Source organism: Fistularia commersonii, chromosome 31, assembly GCF_037954325.1.
Source record: "Fistularia commersonii isolate RoL2024-O1a breed Wild chromosome 31, RoL_Fcom_v1.0, whole genome shotgun sequence".
Lineage (NCBI taxonomy): Eukaryota > Metazoa > Chordata > Actinopteri > Syngnathiformes > Fistulariidae > Fistularia > Fistularia commersonii.
The window spans coordinates 7,889,461-7,910,056 of NC_141314.1; the positions used below are offsets into that span (position 1 = coordinate 7,889,461).

Sequence of the window (20,596 nt, forward strand, 5' to 3'; positions counted from 1 at the left end):
TTGTGACTCAGAGCAGGAACACACTTATATATATAAATATATACAGTATATCCGTCATTTGTATTTTGTAATGCGGTGCATCTCCTTCTAACGCGATAAACAGGATTATTGATCGAGGCTCGTGGAACACTGTCGCTATCTTCCGCCGGAGCGGTATATAGAGTTTTCAGATATGGCTGAGGATCCGCCGGTGAGACGGCGCAGGAGAACAGAGATGTTTCCTCACAGCCTCGGGACACGGGGTCAACCATTTTTTTCCTGTGCAAAGTGCCTCATTAAAGATGACAGGTGATGATCATCTTTAATAAGTGAAAGCATTCGAAATGATTAAATCAATAAATAATTACAGCCCCCCCTCAACCACCCCCTGTTTTGGTAGAGTAAATTGGTTTTTCATCATTATCATTAATATGACTCGTCCAGAGTATTAATCACGGCTCCAGTCGATGTTTTCCGTGTTAGCTTTTTGTTATTTCATGTTGCATCACACGTTTCCCCCTGAGGTTGCTGATGTTTTCCCTTTATTCCTATGCATATACATATGCATATGGAGAGACTTTTTTCTTATATATATTTTTAGTGCAGGCGGTGTAGACCTGGAATTTCTGGACTCATTGTCATTTAGCGCGAGACGTTTGTTCGTTTCATTATCGAATAAATTGGTTTCTGTCTCGAACCCTCGATTCCGGTTCCAATTCCCCGCTGGCTTTCCGCGTGAGAAACAGCATCGGCTTTTTCGATCTCAATTAGCGGCGCGATATAGGAACCGGCCGTTGGATGTTACACGGTCTGTGCACATACGTGTGATCCGCGCATTATGTTCAGCATTCTTCGAGGCACAAGTAGTACATAGCATCTGAATTTACAACTTGTCGCACTGCGCGTGTTGACACAAGATGGCTGCCGGGCAGGGAGGACAGCTGTTCTGTCCGAGCGCCGCCGACGGACTTCAGCGCATTTCTTCGGGAGTCAAAACAACCCACGTTCGTCCATCTGCACTCGTCCGCCATAAGCGTTTCAAGCGTCTAGCTGGGGCCGTGGCTGCGGGGAATCAACCGCACCACCATGTAAATCACCACAAAGCAGACGATGTCGAGATGGATAGAAACAGATCAAAATTTTAGGGCCCACTTAGGTCGGGATCGATACGGTACCTCTCTTGTAACGGAGATGATCAAATTTCTTTTTTCGCCGCTCAAAACGATCCCGGGTAGCTGTCCGAAATGGACGTTTTTTTTTTTTTTTGTTTTTTTTTGTGCGTGTCGGACGGAGTGAAACGGCAGGGTGAACTTTGAGAGTCACCCGGGGCACGAGTGATTGTTGGGTCCAGGCGGAGGGAATCAATACGGCCGAGGGCAAGGGCTTGATGTGCCTCTCTGATAAGTCTCTGTGTCTTTTGGGCCTTGGTATAATCGAGCACAGATAGTATTTCCAGCCAAATACACACAGGCACATACACAGACGTATACATAAAGACGGGCAGCCATGCACACATACTCAATCCAAACAGTCAGCCAAGCACGAACGGCAGCGCACACTGTCTGGTGGAACATTTAATCTTCCTCAGATTCAATATGTCTTAGGTTTTCAGAATAAGGCCCAGGAAGTCCAGGTAAAAAAAAAAAAAAAAAAAAAAGCCCTGTTGAAAAATACCTCGGTTGAAAAATGCTCTTTCTGTCTTACTCTATCCATTTAAGAGCTCCCTTTTCCCGCAGCCTCTTCACGTGAGACTGGAGTCCTTTTTACAAGCTGATATATGACTTCTCCCTATCGCTGACGAATAATTACATAGCAGATTTGACCAATTTTCGACTCATCGATGTAACTAATTCATGTGTAATTTGTGACTGTTGTGTGTTATCAAACTAATAACACGTTTATTTGATGTAAAGTGGCATTAGGGATTTAAATAGAGGACCGGTCTCCAGTTGGTGCATGATGCTGAATACTGATGAACCCCAGAGCATTCATTCAGTGTGTTCAGGGTCTTGGGGTTGTTTTCTCTCTGTGTGCAGGGAGGCTAATGGACTTAAATGTGACAAATAGCTGTGCATCTCGTGGAGACCGAACAAACAAAACAAAAACAGATACATGTAGACTCCCGCGTGCTTGTTTGCAACGACGGAACTACCGGTGAAATAAAAGGGACTGAAAAAAGTTGTACTTCTAAAGTGCTTAGCTGAGCAAAGTACCGCTGGCACCGCCATCGGTGCAACACTTCCACGTAATTCAACTCATTATCAGAAAACGGTCAAAGCTCCACGTTTAACCACAGAAAGGAGGGAAAAACAGACTAATGGATATTTCACCCGAATCTATTTCATATTTCTTTCTTTAACCAATCAAACACGATGATTTACGGCGTTCCTTATCCTGTGAAAGGCACATATCAGCATGATCTGAATACGCCGTTCCCGTCAAAAATGTGAAACATTTACATTGAAACGTGTCACTCACCCAGTCTTGGCAAAGTTGGTCCAATAGGTCATGACCACGGCGCTGAGCATGACGTCGTTCTTTGAGAAATTACAGGGGAAAAGATCGGTGGGGCCGACCATGGGGATTCCAAAAACGTAGGGCACTTCATCCCCGTGAGCAGCATCGGACCAGGCGGGCTTCATCAGACTCTGGCAGTGGTGGTAGAAGGCATAGAAGTAGGTGGGCGAGCCGTAGCGAGCGTGGAGATCTGCCGTCACCACCGAAGGCTCGACCCACTGGTGGTCGGTGAAAAGAGCCACCAGCGTCTTGCGCCTGGTTTCTGGATTTTCCTTGTCTGCCCAGTCCGTGTACATGAACTTAATAGTCTCCCTCAGAGTATCTTTGCCCTCCGGGTACCCGTACAGACTGTCCACGAAATCTGACACGGAGAAATCGAAGTCGTTTCCAGAGACGCCGTCCTCGGAATCCACCACGTTCTCCACGAACCGCAGCCCCTCCCCTTGGTTGACCCCCAACATGATATCGTAGTTGAGAAACTCCCCCTGTTCCATCAGAATCTCCGGGTCATCTGGGATAACGTCGCCGTCGATGACGGGTCCAAAGGCCACGTGGTACCTGGCGGGTTGTATGTCCTGCTCCACCAGCTCCCTGGAGCTTTTCTTTCTCAGGCAGTCCACCATATCCAACGTGTCGAGGACGTTACAGCCCACTTTCTCCGCCAGGAGACGCGTGTACTTGACCGGCTGGTAGTTCACAGCCCAGCTGGAAAGCGCCGACCCGCTCTGAATGATGGCTCTGTGAAAGAGACCTGCACGAGGAGACAGAGAAAAGAAAAAAAAAACAAAAAAACGGACAGGATCATGTTTTGTATCACTGATGGAGGATAATTCACTTGCTGTAATGCATGATAGCTGTTAATTTTGTTGCTGCCATGTTTAGAAGGGGCCTGTCAGACCCAGTTGATAAGAATAACAAAGGCCAGAAAGAAAGAAAAAAAAAGTCCTTGTTGCCATGCAGAACAATAACGGAGTCACGGCCGCGATAATGAACGTGCAGATGGCCTGGTTTTACAGACAGGCTCGCAGACAGGGGAGGGAATCGGCACTCTGTCTGTCATCCTCTCCTCCTTCATCTCCCGTACACTTCCCCGGTAATAAACTCCGCGTGTGATCCAGGAGAAGCTGCCGCTGAGGCCACACAGGGTTTGAAGAAAAAAATTAAGTACGCAACCGAAAAAGACCACCATTCCCTGTTCTTCACCGACACCAGAAAGAGCTGAGATGTATTGTCTCGAGACCTAAGGGGCCCTTTACTTTGATTTTCTCGTGAACGTGTCTGATATTTATTTATTGGACCATAACCTAAATAACCGAGCCCTAAAATCCGCACTTGCCGAACCGCGACCTGGAAACGTGATTTCATCTGAATATCAACCCGATGGGGAAGAATTGCTTTTTCTGGTCTCCCCTCCCCACCCCACAGAAGAAAAAAAAAAAAAAAAAAAAAAAAAAAAAGGAAGAAGTGAGTCACATTAATGTGACCGTGAAAACGGATTTATGCCGAATACCTGGTACATTTGTTTAACTGAAAGATCACTAAATTGTACAGGAGCTGGTGGGCGGCGCGCTATAAATAAAACCAGACTCCTCCAGCCCTGCATTTCGCAGAGGGAACAGAGTTACACGCATCTATCCGGTCTTGCAGTGCACCGTAGTGGCGTGCAATGAAAGGCCGGCTGAACAGAAGACCTCGCTCTCTTGCTTGTAATATACAGAAATAAATACATGCCGTACAAAGAGTCAACAGACCATCTATAATGTGAATCTATAGAAGAGTCGGTGTTTGTCTGGGTCGGCTTGAAGAAGGACGGATGGGGGGGGGGGGCGGAGGGGGGCGGGGTTCGGAAGTCAAAGCAAACAAATCTACAGTCTTGCGGTGCGCTCGCACAAATTAAATTACATTTTGGTTGCAGTGCGGTATGAAGGAAATCTAAAATGACTTTTCACCACAAGGCACAGATCCCAAACAACAAACATCATTTCCTCAGAAATAATTGAATCGCATCCCCTTTGAAGAATTTCTCCTTACATTCGCTAGACTGAAGGTGACATGACATTGCCTCTGTCTCCGGCATGCTTCGCCCACATCATCACCAATCTATTACAATCCCTGTCTTGACATTAACACTCATCTGTCCCGGCGCGGCTGGTTTTGAATTCACAAGTGCTTTTTTTGCTATTTTTTTTATTTATTTATTTTCTTTTCTTTTTTTTCTTTTTCCTGCAGAAACCCACAAGGAGAGTTTCTTCACCTTGACCGCCGCACTTGATTCCTCGCCGCACGGCCTGGAGTCGAGGAATTAACATGGACTTTTCCGTATTGTGAACAAAGGCGGATAAAAAGTCGTGGCACGAGTTAAAAATCAATCACTGGATAATTTAATGTTTGAATAAAAACAGACTCGGGGCGGAGGGGATGAGCAGACGCGCCGGTTCAGAGTGTACAGCGGACTTAAGCATACCGCGTATAAATATTCTATATTGTTCGACTTGTTTTTTTTATTTTCTCCGAGGTGACGCATCGCTGTATGAGAAGAGTGTTTAATCTATTTTCTCTTACACTTTGGAAATAAAAGCTCCTCTCTATTGAACGGTAACACCGCGCGAGGTCACGTCTCGGCGTTTCTGTTCGACGCGTCCTCCTGCGCGGATGAGACGGGGGAGATTTCCGTGGCTTCGCTGCCCTTGGAGCCGTCCTGTGGCTGGGGGTCTCCGCAGGACGCTAGCCTACGCCGAGTCTCCGGGAGCGGAAGCAGATGTCGAGGGTTTTCGCACACTTGAAAGCATTAGAGGGGCAGCCGTGAGATGAAATATGGTTGCTTGGAGGCTGAGACGGGGGCAGGGGCTTATCCTGCCATCCCTCCCACTTTCCTCCCCTGCCCTCCCTTCGCCCTCCTCTAACTCTCGAGCGCTATTGCCTCTCTTCCTGCAAACAGAGGCAGTCACGGTGCGCGGAGCTCGTCCCGAATCCCGACGGCGCCGGCTTCGCCGCGAATGTTTTCCGACCGTCTCTGCGGGAAAATGTTTGCCGGCAGAGCAGCTGCCGTCACCGCCGAATTAATTGACTCGGATACGTATATCAAATCTGTTTGCGGTAATCGAGGAGCTGAGCTCGGCCTCCGGAGGGAGAACCGACCCGGGGTCGGAATCCCCGTCCGCGTTCTCCGATCGAACGAAGGAAGAGGGACGCCGCTTGTTCAGAATCGTATAAATCAAGAGCTCACGAGCTGTCGCCGAAATGATAAATATGTATTAGAGCCGAGTGTGACGAGCACCGCCGCGGTAGGAAGCCCACTGGGGGAAGGTCAGGGACGGAGAAGAAAAGAGCACAGACGCCATCACCCACCGGGAGGATCTACTAATTATCAACACTGGGATACGTGCGCGTGGGCGTCTGCCAACGCCCGTCTGCTAAGTGGCGCTGACATTGATTGATAAGATACAAGGATGATGAATAGACGGACGGACGACAGACAGCGTCGTGATTGGGGTTAACCATCTGTGACATTGTTTAGTCTCCGGGATCTAGAGGGATATCGGCAAAATGAACAACTCTTCGCCGAAGCACCGGCGGTATTTAACGGGGGAAAAAAAAAAAAAGCAGCGCCGCTGACAGGTGTCACACTCGTATCTGGGATGTTTTCCTTTGTAAAAGCAACAGATCGCCCTATCATTATCCGCCTGCGTTTGACATGCGTGCGCCAAACACCCAAACTGCAAGCAGATCCGTCAAACCATAGCGTTGCTGGCAGATTGAGGTCACGCTGAATTATGACTGGAACTCAGTGGTAATCACTCATTGGGCCCCCGCTAAAATGCTGTCGCTTCGCTCTGCAGCCGCCTCGACTCCGCAGTTTGCTGACCTCGACCGTGGTGCCTCCCCTCACTAGACGCCCGTTAAATGGGCATGCAGTTCAGGCCCTGGATTGGTGGAGTGTCTTGCGGAGATAATTCACAACATAGAGGGAGCGAGGGGGAGAGAGGCTCGACCTTGGTTGGATGACGTCCACTCCATGCACCGGAGCCCCGCTTGATGCATAAACAGACGCGTAAGTAGGGTCTAGAAATATTCTGCAAAAATGCTTGGATTGAATTTGACGGAAGGGCGAAGACGGTAAGAGCCCCAGCGAGAAGGTCCCTGGTTCGATTCAGACGGGTCAGGTGACTGACGTGTTTCTACACGCCGCCCTGCGACGGACCGGCGGCGGGTCCGGCGCGAACCCCGCCTCTCGTCGGATGACAGCTGCGATTGGCTCCTGCACCGACCCGGGACCCCGACCGCAGGACAAGCGGTGTGGATGATAATAATCGAAGAGAACGCATGGCCGCGTGAATCGTTGTCGGTGACGACTGCGGCGAAGCAGCATCAAATAAGATCGGACACGCACAAAAAAACAAAACAAAACAGAAAACAAATACGAAGAAGAAAGGATGACCTCTTCCGGGCCCGTAGGTCGGATGTTGACTTTTCGGGTGAAAGTTCCACATTATTTTAACTATAAACGGGGTGAGAATATGAAAGGCGGCGACATCTTATCGAGCTCTTCTTCTTCTTCTTCACATAAAAGCCGTCACATGAGAGAAATAACGTGGCCACGGGGACGTGTCTTCCTCTTTCCGCCCCCCCCTCGCTCTCCTCACAACTCTTGCTGGATCTCCTCCTTGCTTTTTTTTTTTCCTCCCTCCCCTTTAATCTTTCCTCTGCTCTGTTTTTCTGTCTCTTCCTATCACACTCTCTCTGTCTCCTATTCTAAGGACCCATGCTGAGTCCTTCCCCGGTGATTATTAGGAATAAGCCCGCGTTCAGCGGAGCCTGAATCGTCTGAGCCATCTTACCTCTACCATCTTTTCACTGTAAGCAAATCTCCACAGACTTTGTGGACTATTCGGAGCCCCCCCGCCTCCCTCTGCTGCAGAACATTTTCTGCGTCTACAGACAAACCAGGCTGGTGCTCCGTTAAGATGCACTCAATAAATCTCGTTCTCCCTCTCGCGCCGAATTTTACTTGATCTCTTATTTTCCCTTTTTTAAAACGCCTCTCTTGTATTTCGACCCCAACTTCGAATCAATTACGTTATTGTTTTGCCAAAATGTCGCGGCGGACCGTCTTTATTTCACCTGTATAATTCAAAGGCACGCTTAGAGATGAATTCCTTACAAATTTGTCTAATTGCGCGTCCTCGGGCACCTGCAGCCTCATAACAAAGATTTACAGCCGCGGTCGCCATGGCTACAACTAACACTATCACGGGCTGCATCCACTTATACACGAGCGCCTGTGGTCTGATCGTGCATTAGTCTATGGATAATTTCACATTGTTCTGGCAGCCCTGGAAAAACACCTATATTTCTTTCCGGTCCATTAAATTTCTGTCCAACATCAGACTTGTCAACCCCTTAAATTATGCTGATGGAATCAGGAAAGAGGCAAAATCCCTGGAGTTCTGACATGAAGTGTCACTGAGTGCATTCCCTGGACCAGAGCTACAGGGAGATGCTGTGAGCAGAGGCACTTTGTACCCGTGTCTGAGCGGCAATCCCTGCAAGGCTGCCAACCCCAGTGGTTTTATTTTAAACATTGTAATACAATATGAAAACAGGAGATATTATAATGTGTGATTTCTTCCCACTCCCAGCCTCCCTTAAGGTTACAACTATATTCTTGTGAGCCGGTTCTTATGTTTCCTTCATTCCTTTTCTGGATTATTTATCCAGTCGCAGGGTCTCATACGGGCATGCAAACATTCACTCTGTCATTCACACGTCCGGGGGATTTTTTTTTGAATTTCCTGCATGTTTTTGGACGCCGGAGCTAAACAATGCGCCGCCACGTTGCCTGTACGAACGTTTCCTCCGGATGTTATTTCTCTCCCCCTCGAAGTGATGCCAGTCGTATTATCTCACAGCCAAAGAAGATGTATGAACATTTTTTTAATTTATTATTCCCTTGCGGGAAATTCATTTTCTGCATTTAACCCATCATGGATGAACCATGAGCTGTTGGTGTCCCGTCTAGCGGCGCCAGGGGAGCAATTCGGGGTTCGGTGACTTTACCGACAACACGCTAGGAGGAAGCGGGCATCGAACCGGGAATGTTCGGTTCCGGGGGCGATCGCTTTACACTCTCACATGTACATAGAAGTCAAAATCAAAATACGGAATATCGACAAAATTACAAATACGTCCTTGGGAGTTTTGAGTCGTTACAGGAAGACTACGCTGCTAATGTTTTATGATGTCGCTATGGGCTGTGAGTTAGGGCCTGGTGTTCTTATCTATCAGTGTGTGAGACAAGCTTCATGCCAGCCCTGTATAATATTGTTTGAAGCTGTTGGTCTTCTGCTCAAGCCTCTGTAGAGACTTTCCTGCCTGCCTGCCTGCTCGCTTGCCTGCCTGCAGGCTGCAGCCCGGGCCAGATAAGGAGTTTGATCCATGAGGGTGGAAGAAGCAAAGAGAAAGTGAATGGAAAAGTGACAGAGATTGACGAGCGAGGAGAAAAAAGGAAACAATAAAAAGGTTGGGGGAATATCGGAGGAGAGAGGAAACGAGGAGGTAAGATGGGAGGAAAGGAACTCGGACGAGGCGAGGGGAGGGAGGAGGGAAGAGGATAAAAACGATCCCGCTGACAGGCTGCACCCAGAATCCGGAATCGATGTGCATCTGAGTCCTTTGAGTGTAGCATCTCCAACAAATCACGACATGACATACAACATTCACTGGTCAATACCAAACACTTCAGGTCTCATCATCACGCTCATTCCGGCGCTGCTTTGTCTGCGTGCACAACAGCGCCAGTGCCACAGCGGCTCCTTGAACTCATCAATCTGGATACGGATCAAAAGGCGTGCACACAAAACCTGTGACAACAAGGATTCGCGGACTTATACCCTAAATTTATTTCTGCCCGAAACGGTTTTGGATGAGATTTATCATTTTGGTGCATTAAGGCCAACGCATAAAGCCACTCAGAGCTAAGCAGATTAAGATGAAATTTCAAATACTTCTTTATTATTGTCTAAACTTTGGGTGCATCTGTGATGTATTTCCCATTACAGCAAATTGAATGTGGCACCACCGGAAGGATAATGCAGACTTTTATTTAATTCATTTATTTTTTATTTTTTGAAAATGACCCATTTATCGTGCTCGAAGCCCCAGACAACGACTCGATCGTACCCGCTCTCCGACCACAGATTTCAAACGGCAAATCCTCCGCTGTGGCTGTTCCTGCGAGCGGACGGCGTTTTGACACGGAGACGGTGGTGCACCTGTGCTTCGAGACAATCGAAATTGCGTAATTCATGCTTTTGAATCACATTTCCACGCTGCAACTTATTGGCTCAATTCTTGTGCACGCTCGTCCACAGCCTTCCTGTCAAGCCGGAAGAAACCGAGATGATGATTTTCCTCCTTTTTTTTTTTTTTTTTATATTTACACTGACGCATGTATCGCTAATACTGCTGTCTCTGGAAAGACAATGCTATCTCCATTTTGTGGCTGGTTCTCTCTGCGGCGGTATTCACCATGCTCACTCCACTCGGCTGCAGTATTAAGATTGGCCTGATAGCGGTGTATGCACAACAACACGCACTGTCAGCGAGCCTTGACTATGCATCAATATGGAAATGTGAAGTATAATGAGTTATTACAGGGTTATCTGTGTGTATCTCCATGTCATGACTGTGTAAGCAGCTCTGCTAATCTCATTAGATGAGACAAGTTGTTAAAGATGTTTCCTGATTTCCTCTCTTCTCCTACTGTGTCCACAAATAGATTTTAGATCAGTGTGCTGGGGGGAAATGATTAGTGCAAACAGTTGCCACAGAAACTGGTTTTATTGGAGAATGATGTAAGTAGCTGTCGTACAGTAGAGGTAAGCGTGATCTGACTCATAACGTTTTTAAAGATATGTATTAATCCCCATTTGTGTCGTATAGCATGTGTGCAGCCGCTGGGCGCTATAGGTCGAGGAAAAGTGCGCTTGCTTCACGGGAGCGCAGATGCGAAATGCAAAATGGGATGTAAAATTTGTCTAACGTGGTCGGGTCAAAGATTCAAGTCAGACAAAAATATAACAATTCGACCATGAAATGTGGAAAGATGAGATGCTTCTATTCTTGGCAACATCTTGCCTGTGACAGCCAGATGGGATAGCTGTAACTCATTTTTGGGCCAAGGCAAACCACAGAGAGGGCGCAGTTGCATTTATGACAGACAAATTATTGCAAGGGGTGTATATCCCCTTGAGGGGAATCTGAGGGATTCAGAGCAAAGATGGAAAAAAAATAATGACAGAAAGAGGAAGAGATAGAGGGACTGGAAGATTTTTTAGTTTTCACTGTGAACTGCAGGGGCTCTGGAGGTGCAAAGGAGACGGGCACCTACATCCTGGCTGAAAAGAAAGCAGTGGGTGGAAAAATTATTGCTTATCTTGGCCCTTTTCAGTTCTGCAATGTCTCAGATCACTAGCTTACAAGCTTTAGTCAGATCTGGTTCAGGGAAGGATATGTCCCTGATTACATCGGATTGTAACTATCATACAAAGGCAAAGATTTGCACACACACACACACACACACACACACACACACACACACACACACACACACACACACACACACACACTCCGAGAATAAAAACATTGGCATAGCTGCATGTGCTCATCCGAAATATCAATTGTTTCTTGAGGGAAGTAGAATCCTGCTTGTGCTAAAACAGAAATACCCCAGGCAATATGCAATATATTAACACTATGGAGCCTTCTAACACACACACACACACACACATACACACACACACACCCACACATATATATATATATATATATTTAATGTGGAAAATGATTAGGCCCCACAAGCAGAGTCTGTTGTTAAACAACAATAACGTAAACAACAGTTCCAACTACAACTACGTTTAATGAACCAACACAAGGGGAGATTTTTAAAAAGAGCCGCCGCAGATGCACCCCAATTCCTTTGCCCCACTTGAAAATTATAGAGCTCTTTGTACCAGAAAGACACCCCCTATTACGGACGCCGGTGGTCACACCAGCAGCTGCGTCCAAGCTGATTAAGTATTGTACCAAACATGGATGTGCCAGGCTGGGCTTGGGCTCCAACAGTGTAAACATATTCTTCTAGCTGTGCCTATGTCACTCTGTGTGTTCCTCTCGCAGCGTCTGACACCACTGTTCTCCGCTCTGCTCTTTGTGCCAGTAGCCCTGCAGCCAGAAGCCACACAAGCTTGGTCTAATTCAAGGCGGCACACCATGCAAACAACGGACAAAAATAGGATGGATATGCATCACCCTGGCTCAACCCACATTCTTGGACACACGTTTGATCGAGGCCGCGCTCTTAAAATGACTCAAACCCCCCCCCCCCGATCGTGGACCTACCTGCTTCTATTTTGGAATGCAGGGTGTGTGTGTGTGTGTGTGTTTACGTGAACTGAGAGAGACACAGCGGAGAGAGAGCAGTCCTGTCACAACAGCCCTTCCCTGGAGAGCACTATGTCTGCCTTCCGTGCCTCATGCTTCATACTGTAAACTACCATTGAGTCAATTACGGTGGCAGACTCTTTAGCCACCATAGCCACTTACTGTAAGTGGACATCGAGACAATTGGGTTATAACATGTCCGCCTGTAAAAATGGCTTGGAAAAAATTCCACTGGCAGCGAAGGATGCCTGAAAATCTGCTCAAACAATCAAGTCGACCGACAATCCCGACAATTAAGAGCAATCTGTGGAGGGTATCTGAGCGCGGCGTCGGGTTACCGAAGAGCGATCTGTTGAAAAGCTTATCTGAATTATCCCATTCGGTGCATTTGTTTTGATTAGGAAATACATGGACTTTAGAGGAATCCTTTATTTTGTCACATTCAGTTAAACAAACAACGCCTCAGTGAAATTTGTCCTCTGCATTTAAACCATCGCGGATGAACCACGAGCAGCCACTCGGCGGTCTTGCTCGGCAACACTTCGGCGGTCGAACCGGGAACCTCGGTTCCGAGACGACTCGTCCCGCCGCCTGAGCCGCGCCGCCCGGAAGGAGTTGCCGAGATGTTAAATTCGGTCACGGAGATTAAATTCTCTTGACCAACGTGTTCATCAATCTGAGATCTTTCACCCCCGCTTTCGTGACGCCAAGTGTGCCGACGACACATTCATCAGCGCTACAAATGAGAAAATATGTCTTAGCAAAACAAACCGACAGACGTACGGATGAACCGGGCTCTGGACATCTATCCTCATCGTGTCACTGATGGAGATGGCGGGCGGCGGCGGCGGGCGGGAGGTCACGGAAGGATAGAGGAAGAGTAAAGAAGAAGTAGCTGGGATAGATAGCATTCAAGACAGCAAGGGCCTTTTATATAGCAACACGGCAGTCCGCATTCAAATTCTGACTTAACATTCTTGTATAAGAAGACGACGGCGGTTCCTAGTATGACTCATGCAGCCATTTTTATCTCAGAAGCGTACTATTCTTGCACTCACATTTACATTCGATTACGTTTCTGAGGACAACTGCTCATTGAAAGCACAAGACTTGGTATCATGCAACCCTTTGTGTCGAAGGGAGACCATCTGCACCCAACTGAAGAAGTCTGCCATCGAGCGAGCGCCGAGTTAAGGTAATCACCTTTTAGTCCGTGGATTTGTCCGACGTGATTTATCCGGGCCACTTTACCTTTGGCTTGTTTACGAAGGCCTTCCACTACCTTAAAGGTTTTCTTGGCTGAATGGGCCGATACACACTGTTCAGATGGTCACTCCTTGATTGTATTTGCTTCTCAAGGTACACAGGCTATCGCTTCCTGAATTATTTGGTTGAACTCCGGTCGCTGGACTTCACTCGACTGACCTGCGAGTTCCCTGTCTCTGCACGGTGTAGCAAGGGTTGTATCTCTTTTTCTTTTTTTTTTTTTTTTTTTTTTTCCCAGCGGTGTAATCTCCACTCTTTTGCAAATGTTACTTTCTTCCAGTTGAAGGGAAATAGACCTGGAGGTCCTTTTCTGATTCTCTAGTCCTCGTTTCATGTTCCGCGTTTCCCTCCCACTCTCTCTTTTGTGCTCTAAGTGACCGAGTCAAAGCGAGGGACTCGCACAAAACCAAATTATATCAGTAAGATATTATATATTTCAATGTGGGTTTAGAATGCGCCAGAGATTTCTCGCCTCTATTCGACATTCTCACGAAGCAGAGACGATAACCGTGAGTTTTTTGTACTACTTGGTAAAAGGCGCTAGTAGTCTCTGTGCTAAATTCGAACGGGGAAGCAACCACTGTATTCCAAGGAAGTCCACATGCAGCTGCAGTGTTTTTGGAGCAATTTACTCAAAGTATTTTTACTTAACCGAATTTTGTGCAGCTCTGCCACCATTCTATAAGGCTATATTGGCTCATGATGCGCCGCAACTGTGAGTAAATATAAGCTTGTGGATTAGATTTGGGCCTCGAGATGAAATCTAATTCTTTGAGCTCAGCGAGAGAGATGGCTTGCTGATACAAATCGACACGTTCAAGGCCACAGCTGGCGAAGCCCATCAAATATACATGAACCCGAGGAGATCATGATATAGCTTGTGCACCCATTATTTTTGTCAAATCTCGGACGTACCATCGATCCCCCGGTACGGGGTCTGACACCGTATTCGATATTCCTCGTGATATTTACCAACTTTGACAAGATGGAGATGCGATGACGTCCATGTTTTGCATCACCTGTCATCCAGGTTTCACTCCGTGGTCGATCTCGTGCAGACACCGCGTGACAGCCAGCAGCGGTCATCAAGACAGTAAAGCATAGCGGCTATCGAGAAAGCGACGGGTGATTCATTTGCTAGTAGCGTAGCCACATGATAACAGAGCGATAACGTCTCAAACTGTAATGGCCAGGTAATTAAAATGCATTACGCTGCATCCCTTTAGAACACTTCGGTATCATATCGAATTCCCCGTTATATTAACGGCAGGTCCTAATAACAAAGAGCCTCTCTCTCTCTCTCTCTCTCTCTCTATATATATATGTGTGTGCAACCCCCCCTTTTAACAGCGACACTCAATTTTGGCGAGATAAAATGAAGTGCATTTCTACCTCAAGCTCTTTCCGCCGGGCTCTGGAAAGACTAAACATGCGCAACAGTTTCACCGTCATATTCGGCACCGAAAATTGCATTAGCTGCATGCAGCAGAGCGGCGGTGCAGGGGAGTGAAACACAGGGTGACAGGCGGAGGACCCGGCACAAGGGCAGAATTGCTGTGAGCAGAACTGCAGCGAGGAGCAGTGTGTCGCCGCCTTGGCAGCCTCATTCAGTATTTATTTGTGGGTCTGTGTGAGTCTGAGCGAGCGTGTTGCCCACGCCCGCGTCTGTTAATCTCTCCGCCTGCATTGTGGGGGTACGTATGTTCACGGACGGGTCTGAATTCGAGCGAACTTCTTCCGTACTCGGAGTCAAACTCACTGATGTAAGAAAGGCATTCAGTGCCTGCCTTTCTGCCTCGGCGGGCACACTTCAGGTGGTCATCTCGCCTTTTATATTTACACGGCCGACGAGGAAAAAAGGCAAAAAAGAAAAAAAAACAAAAAACTGTCGTAGTTATTTTACAGGGGAAATATTGCTATTTCACAGCAATCTGGACGTTTGTGAATCTCCTGCTGTATTTCATCCAATGTGTTGCGTCTCTCGCTGCCTCGGCCACTAGGCACACACCTGCAGCAACAACAAATCCCCCGAGAGGGAGTGTGTGTGGACTAACATGTACACATCAACTGTTTGCGTTTGCGTGTGTGTTTATTTGTATGTGTGCAATGCTGAGCTGAGGTGTGTGTGTGTGTGTATGGAAAGCTCCCAACATGTAACAACAGATAATCCTCTGGACCTACTGGATCCTGAATATATATATGTATATATATATGAGTTTAAATGAAAATTATTTTTATTTAGCATGTGTTTCCTAGTGTTTGTGAACATTATTTTAGTGCCCTATGTGGGTGTGTGTGTGGAGGCACACATGCATGTGAGTGATTGCCCGTCAACTGAGCCGCATTGAGGATGAACACCACTTTCTCAATGTCAAGCTTGCACGTTTTAAACAGCTACTAATGTCAGATTACTCGACAGATGTCTCCCCTGCATTCTTCCCGCAGACAATAAAAGCGGAAACATCAACCCTTCCACCCGCCGAGTTTGTCAGCATTCCATCACCGCATACATTTGAGCTAAATACATCTTGGCTGTTATACGCAGACCAGAAAATGAATGTAAATTTCCATTACCGTCCCGATTAAAAACAAATTAATTACATAATTGTGTTCACTGGAAGCATGATGGCACGTTTCATGCGCTCAAACAATTTTGTCCTTCAGTGGCCGCAGAGTTGCACAGTGAGAATTAAACGGGCTCTATGAGACAAAATGCATTTTGTCATTTTAATCTTCTTTTTTAAATAACTTATCCAAGTAGTTTTAATCTTCACGGGCGATTGTGTTACTATGGTATAATATATGATTTATACTGCATTGACCGTCGTTCGGAGAGCAAGAGGATGGCGGTTGGATTTCCCGGTCCCTGTCACAGCACCGACACCATCACAACCGTCGGTCTTCCCTTATTATGTTTCCCGATAAGACCTACGAGCCGTTCTCCACAAATCTCACCTCAAATTTGACTCAACATCAACGTCGTGTTATTTTAAACCCCCTGACATTCAATCTTCGCTCTGCTCTGTGTTTTTTTTTTTGAATGTTTTCCTATCACTTCTTTGCTCCCCCACCACCATCTCTCACTCTTGTCTGTTTTTTTCTCTCGGTGTCTTTGAAAGATGAGCAACAGACGGGAGGAAAGGAATCCTCTTCTGGCTGTTTATGGTGTGTTTCTGATGGCTGCACTTACTTACCAACTTAATAGGCGCACCTAAAGACAAACAACCCACAATATCCTGCTCCTCATTAGCATTATCACGTTTTTTAATGAATGGCTTGGTGTGGATTTATTTTGAAGGCTGCAGTGAGCTGTACAGTCAGTTGGCTTTTCGTTAATGCTTTCTTGTCCCATTTATGTGAAACGGGAAAAACACACACACACACACACACGCAGTAGAATTACATCCCGGTGTAGCTCGAGAAAAGTATTATATGTTTACTGGTTGTATTTGAAATTAGGATTCAAAGAATGTGTATCAATTAAAAAGGGGATGCTTTGTTTTAATAACTCTATTACTATGCGGGTGTGACATATGTTCTGATGTAATTACTGTGTGTTATTTAACTCGGCCAGGCAAGAATTAAAGGGACCGGAGGGGCGAGAATCGAACTCTTTCAGCTTTCCCGGGCATCTATTAGATTCGTCATATCTTACATTTTCAGACAGAAGCGATCGAGAGGGTTTCCGGGGGCGGCTGGGCAGAAAGCACGGGGATCGTTTGGAAAAACGCTGCACATTAGCAAGCAACAATCGGGTTACTTTATCATGTTGATGCAGAACTCGCCCGCGCTACCGAGTGGAAATGACCATTGATCTACACCGCCGAACCTCCTCTGTCAAATAGCGGTTCGTCAAGTTTATTGTCTCAGAGTAAATACGATATTATCACTTTGCTCACTAACTTAAATGATATACGCCTTTTCAGTGTTTTCCGAATCAATTCGACTTTCCGAACCATTTCATTTCAGCCAGATGTCGACGTTTTTTTTTTTTGTTTTTTTTTCCGTATTACTGTTTTGCCGCGCCGTGCCACAGCAGCTCTGTGCTACTTCAATGATGCAAGGCTCCAATCAAACACGGGCCGCCCACTTGCAGGCGGGGAAGTGTTTCTGTTATGACAGGATGCAGCGCACCTATTTTTGGCTCCGAAGTGTAGCTATTCCCACGAGCACAATTTAGATATTCACCGCGCCTTCTCCCGTGTCACAGCCCTCCATCCTACTTGCCAGCTTCATCATTTTTGACACAGAGAAATAGACTCAAGTGTTTGGGATCCTGACTACACTATAGCAGTGCAATTTCACTGTTTGAATAATTAAACGCTGTTCTGACGGGAGGAGGATTACAGTGGAAGCATTCGCTCTCAAACATACACAAACAAACACACACACACACACACACACACACACACGGACGTGGTATCCAGGTACCGGGGGGTCTTTCCTTTGGGATTTTGTAATCTTTTTTCTTTCTGCACCTCAGTAAGCGTCTGCTCCATTTACCCGCTATCGCGGCGCCTGCTAGGTGTCTCCAAGGCGAGCCTCCCCCCGTGCAAACACCCCCCGCTTGTCCCGGGGTGCCGGGGTCAGAGGTCGCGATGCAATGAGGTAGGTCCGCCGAGGGAAAGTCTATTCGATACAGTTGTTTAATGGAGACCGGAGGGAGAGGAGGAGCGGCACAACTTGGATGGGCTGGAGCACAGTGGCGCTGTTGCCCATGGAGTCTCTCCTAATGAGCATTCTATTAGCAGCTAGGGGACGGATTGAGGCAGTTAGGCATACGGAGAAGGCTGGCTAACAATGCATGTGGTTAGCTAAACAGCTGTTCTCTATCTGCTGCCACCTCCCATGCCTAGTTAATGAAGCGCTCAGCAATGATCGGTCCCGGGACTTTCCAGAGAGCAGCCACAGACACCTGAAACAGGGAAGCTTGCTTACTCATGAAATAAAGTTAGTGTTGAGGGTAGCATCACTGATCGGGAGGGGAAAAAAAAAAAAAGGAAAATTGCTCAAATTGGATATGGGTTTTATGAGCGCTGCGCTGTGTTGTGTTGTGTCGAGAAAGTTGCTCTGTTTCTCTGTCAGGGAAACAACAGATGCCACGGGGCCTTAAAAAACTGATAATAAAATGATAATACGTGCAAAACCTGGCATCGCTCTTCATTCTGTTACACCTCTAAGTGAGAGTTGTTTTTAGAGTCCTGGGCTTTGAGCATTAATAACGGGGAAGCATATAAATTTGACATCTGCAATAGTGCTGCAGTTGATGCCACTCCCAGCTAAAAAAAAAAGCCATCACAAAAAAAAAAGCCATAACTTCAACCAGGAGAGATTTCTCCAAGTGACGGCAATTTGTCATTTCATTAACAAACAACACAACTCTGTATTACGGCCCGCAAAAACACAATTTGTTTAAGCCGAATGTTGAGCGTGTCAAGGGCGGGATCGTGGGCGGCCGCGGCCTCGGGGTCACCTTCAAATGATACACCAGTTAAGAATCACTTTGCAGGCATTTTTCTCACTTTGTTCAGCAGTCACTTTAGCTGTCAAGGCTGATGCATGCTTCAAATGAATACGTGTTTTGAAGGAGGGACAAAATGTGAGCCCGGCCAGATGGTATTAGGAACGGGGAAGCCTACCCCTGTACACCTGCTGCAATTAAACAGGTGTGGTTCGCTGTGGAAAAACTGACACTTTTCATTATTTTGCTGTTTTCTTCAAGGCTTCACGCAACCGCCGCTGCCCCTTTGCTCAAAAACTAAACAGCTGCAAAGAAATACTTTCCATTCTTCCCTTTATTCTGCATTTTCAGCTCCCGAAAAAAAAAGGAATCGCATTTAGAGGATGTTTCAAACGCTGATGAGGCACATTTACAAAATAAAGGCTTTCCAGCTGTTCGGGCGATATGATCATTTTTCTCGACATGTTTTTGTTGTTATAGTCGGCTGAATTCACCTTTTAGAGCCGGATCTTCAAAGACCCGATCCATCCGACCGGAGTGACATGTTTGTTGTGAAATTCCGGTTGAAACCGAAGCAGCTGTCGCTCTTAATCGTCAGGATGACATATGAATATAGCAATATGGGATATGACACAAAAGAGGCCCCCCGGTGAGCTTTTCCTGTCAAGCAGTGTTTTTAACTCCAAGGCCAGGGGGATGATTTTAACTATTAAACTGTTAAAACTGTTTACTTTTGCCATTTCTTGTGCTTCATTGGGGGTAGATGATCGCGAGATTCGCTTTGTCTTGAGAAACGGCGCCGATTCAATTCAAAAACTAGGATGACGTGTAAAAGGAGCTCAAAGAAAACACACATATACCTTTCCGAACTGCTGTGACGACCACGCTGTACGGAAACGCTATTCCAGCGTGTAACTCTCAGTCTGTTACAACATGTCCGATATCTGCCCACCGCTCATTAAGATATTAAGACACGAGTGAACTGACCTGATGTACTGTTTCCCACTCAAAAGCAGTAAACAATCCTAAAGTTACAATCCAGCAAACTGGCAATATTGTTCTCCAACAAGCAGTCAATTTGGAAAGTCACTTTCTTTTAGCACTGAATGGGATCTATAGCTTATGTTACCTCTCTAAGCTAAAAATCTATTATAGCCTTGCGGGCCTTAGAGCTAAAGATTTATCCTTTTTGTCTGGTTGCACAATGTTGGCCCTTTATAGTAGAGGTTTCTGCTTGTCAGCATATTTGCTAAAGTTCCTCTCATTGGGAATTTCATTGTGCTCAGACTATGCAAATTTCACAGCTAAGGCTAATGCATTTGCACTGCCCGGAATTGAACGTATTGGTAAGCAGGCTACGGCATGTGGAAGCACACACACACACACACACACACACACACACACACACACACACACACATGCGCGCACGGATAGAGAGCAGTCGAGGCACACACAGACACACAGAAATAAAGCGACATTAATGAATCGCATTCAATCCAAACACGAGTGTGTAGTCTTACAAAGCCGTGGGACTGCTGTTTTGAAATGAAATGCATTTCACTCATTTTTCAGTAAGCCAAGTGCGGCCTGCCAGCTACAATCGAAGCAAAATCAAAAATTCCCAAATGCATGTTAACATTATCGTATGCATCTTCACTCGGGCCTGAAATAAAAGTTTCGCCATCACTGGTGAGTGACCCGAGAGTTACATCTTCTCTGTTTTCTTATTATTCAGAAGTTCTTCAACAATTAACGCATTAGGGAGCGGAGCTGCGTTCTCCAGCGAGGCGCGTCATCGTCATGGAGTAGAATAGGATGTGCCATTAATGGTCCCACGGTAGGGACGGTTTCAGCTCACATAGCAGAAAGTGGGCAGTGCAGCAGAGGTAGTTAAGTACTAAATATTTTAAGTTAAAAAAAGTAGCGCACAAA

At 46.5% G+C, this 20,596-nt stretch overlaps 1 protein-coding gene across 2 annotated transcripts in view; it reads right to left on the reverse strand.

The window, feature by feature from the left end:
• Window positions 1-20,596, reverse strand: part of nlgn3a (neuroligin 3a) — a 114,966-nt gene that overhangs the window by 12,737 nt on the left and 81,633 nt on the right. For both annotated transcript variants that reach the window (XM_086139215.1, XM_086139216.1), the window contains one exon: window positions 2,458-3,247. In XM_086139215.1, the coding sequence (XP_085995341.1) occupies window positions 2,458-3,247 (790 nt within the window). The remainder of the gene's footprint in view (window positions 1-2,457; window positions 3,248-20,596) is intronic.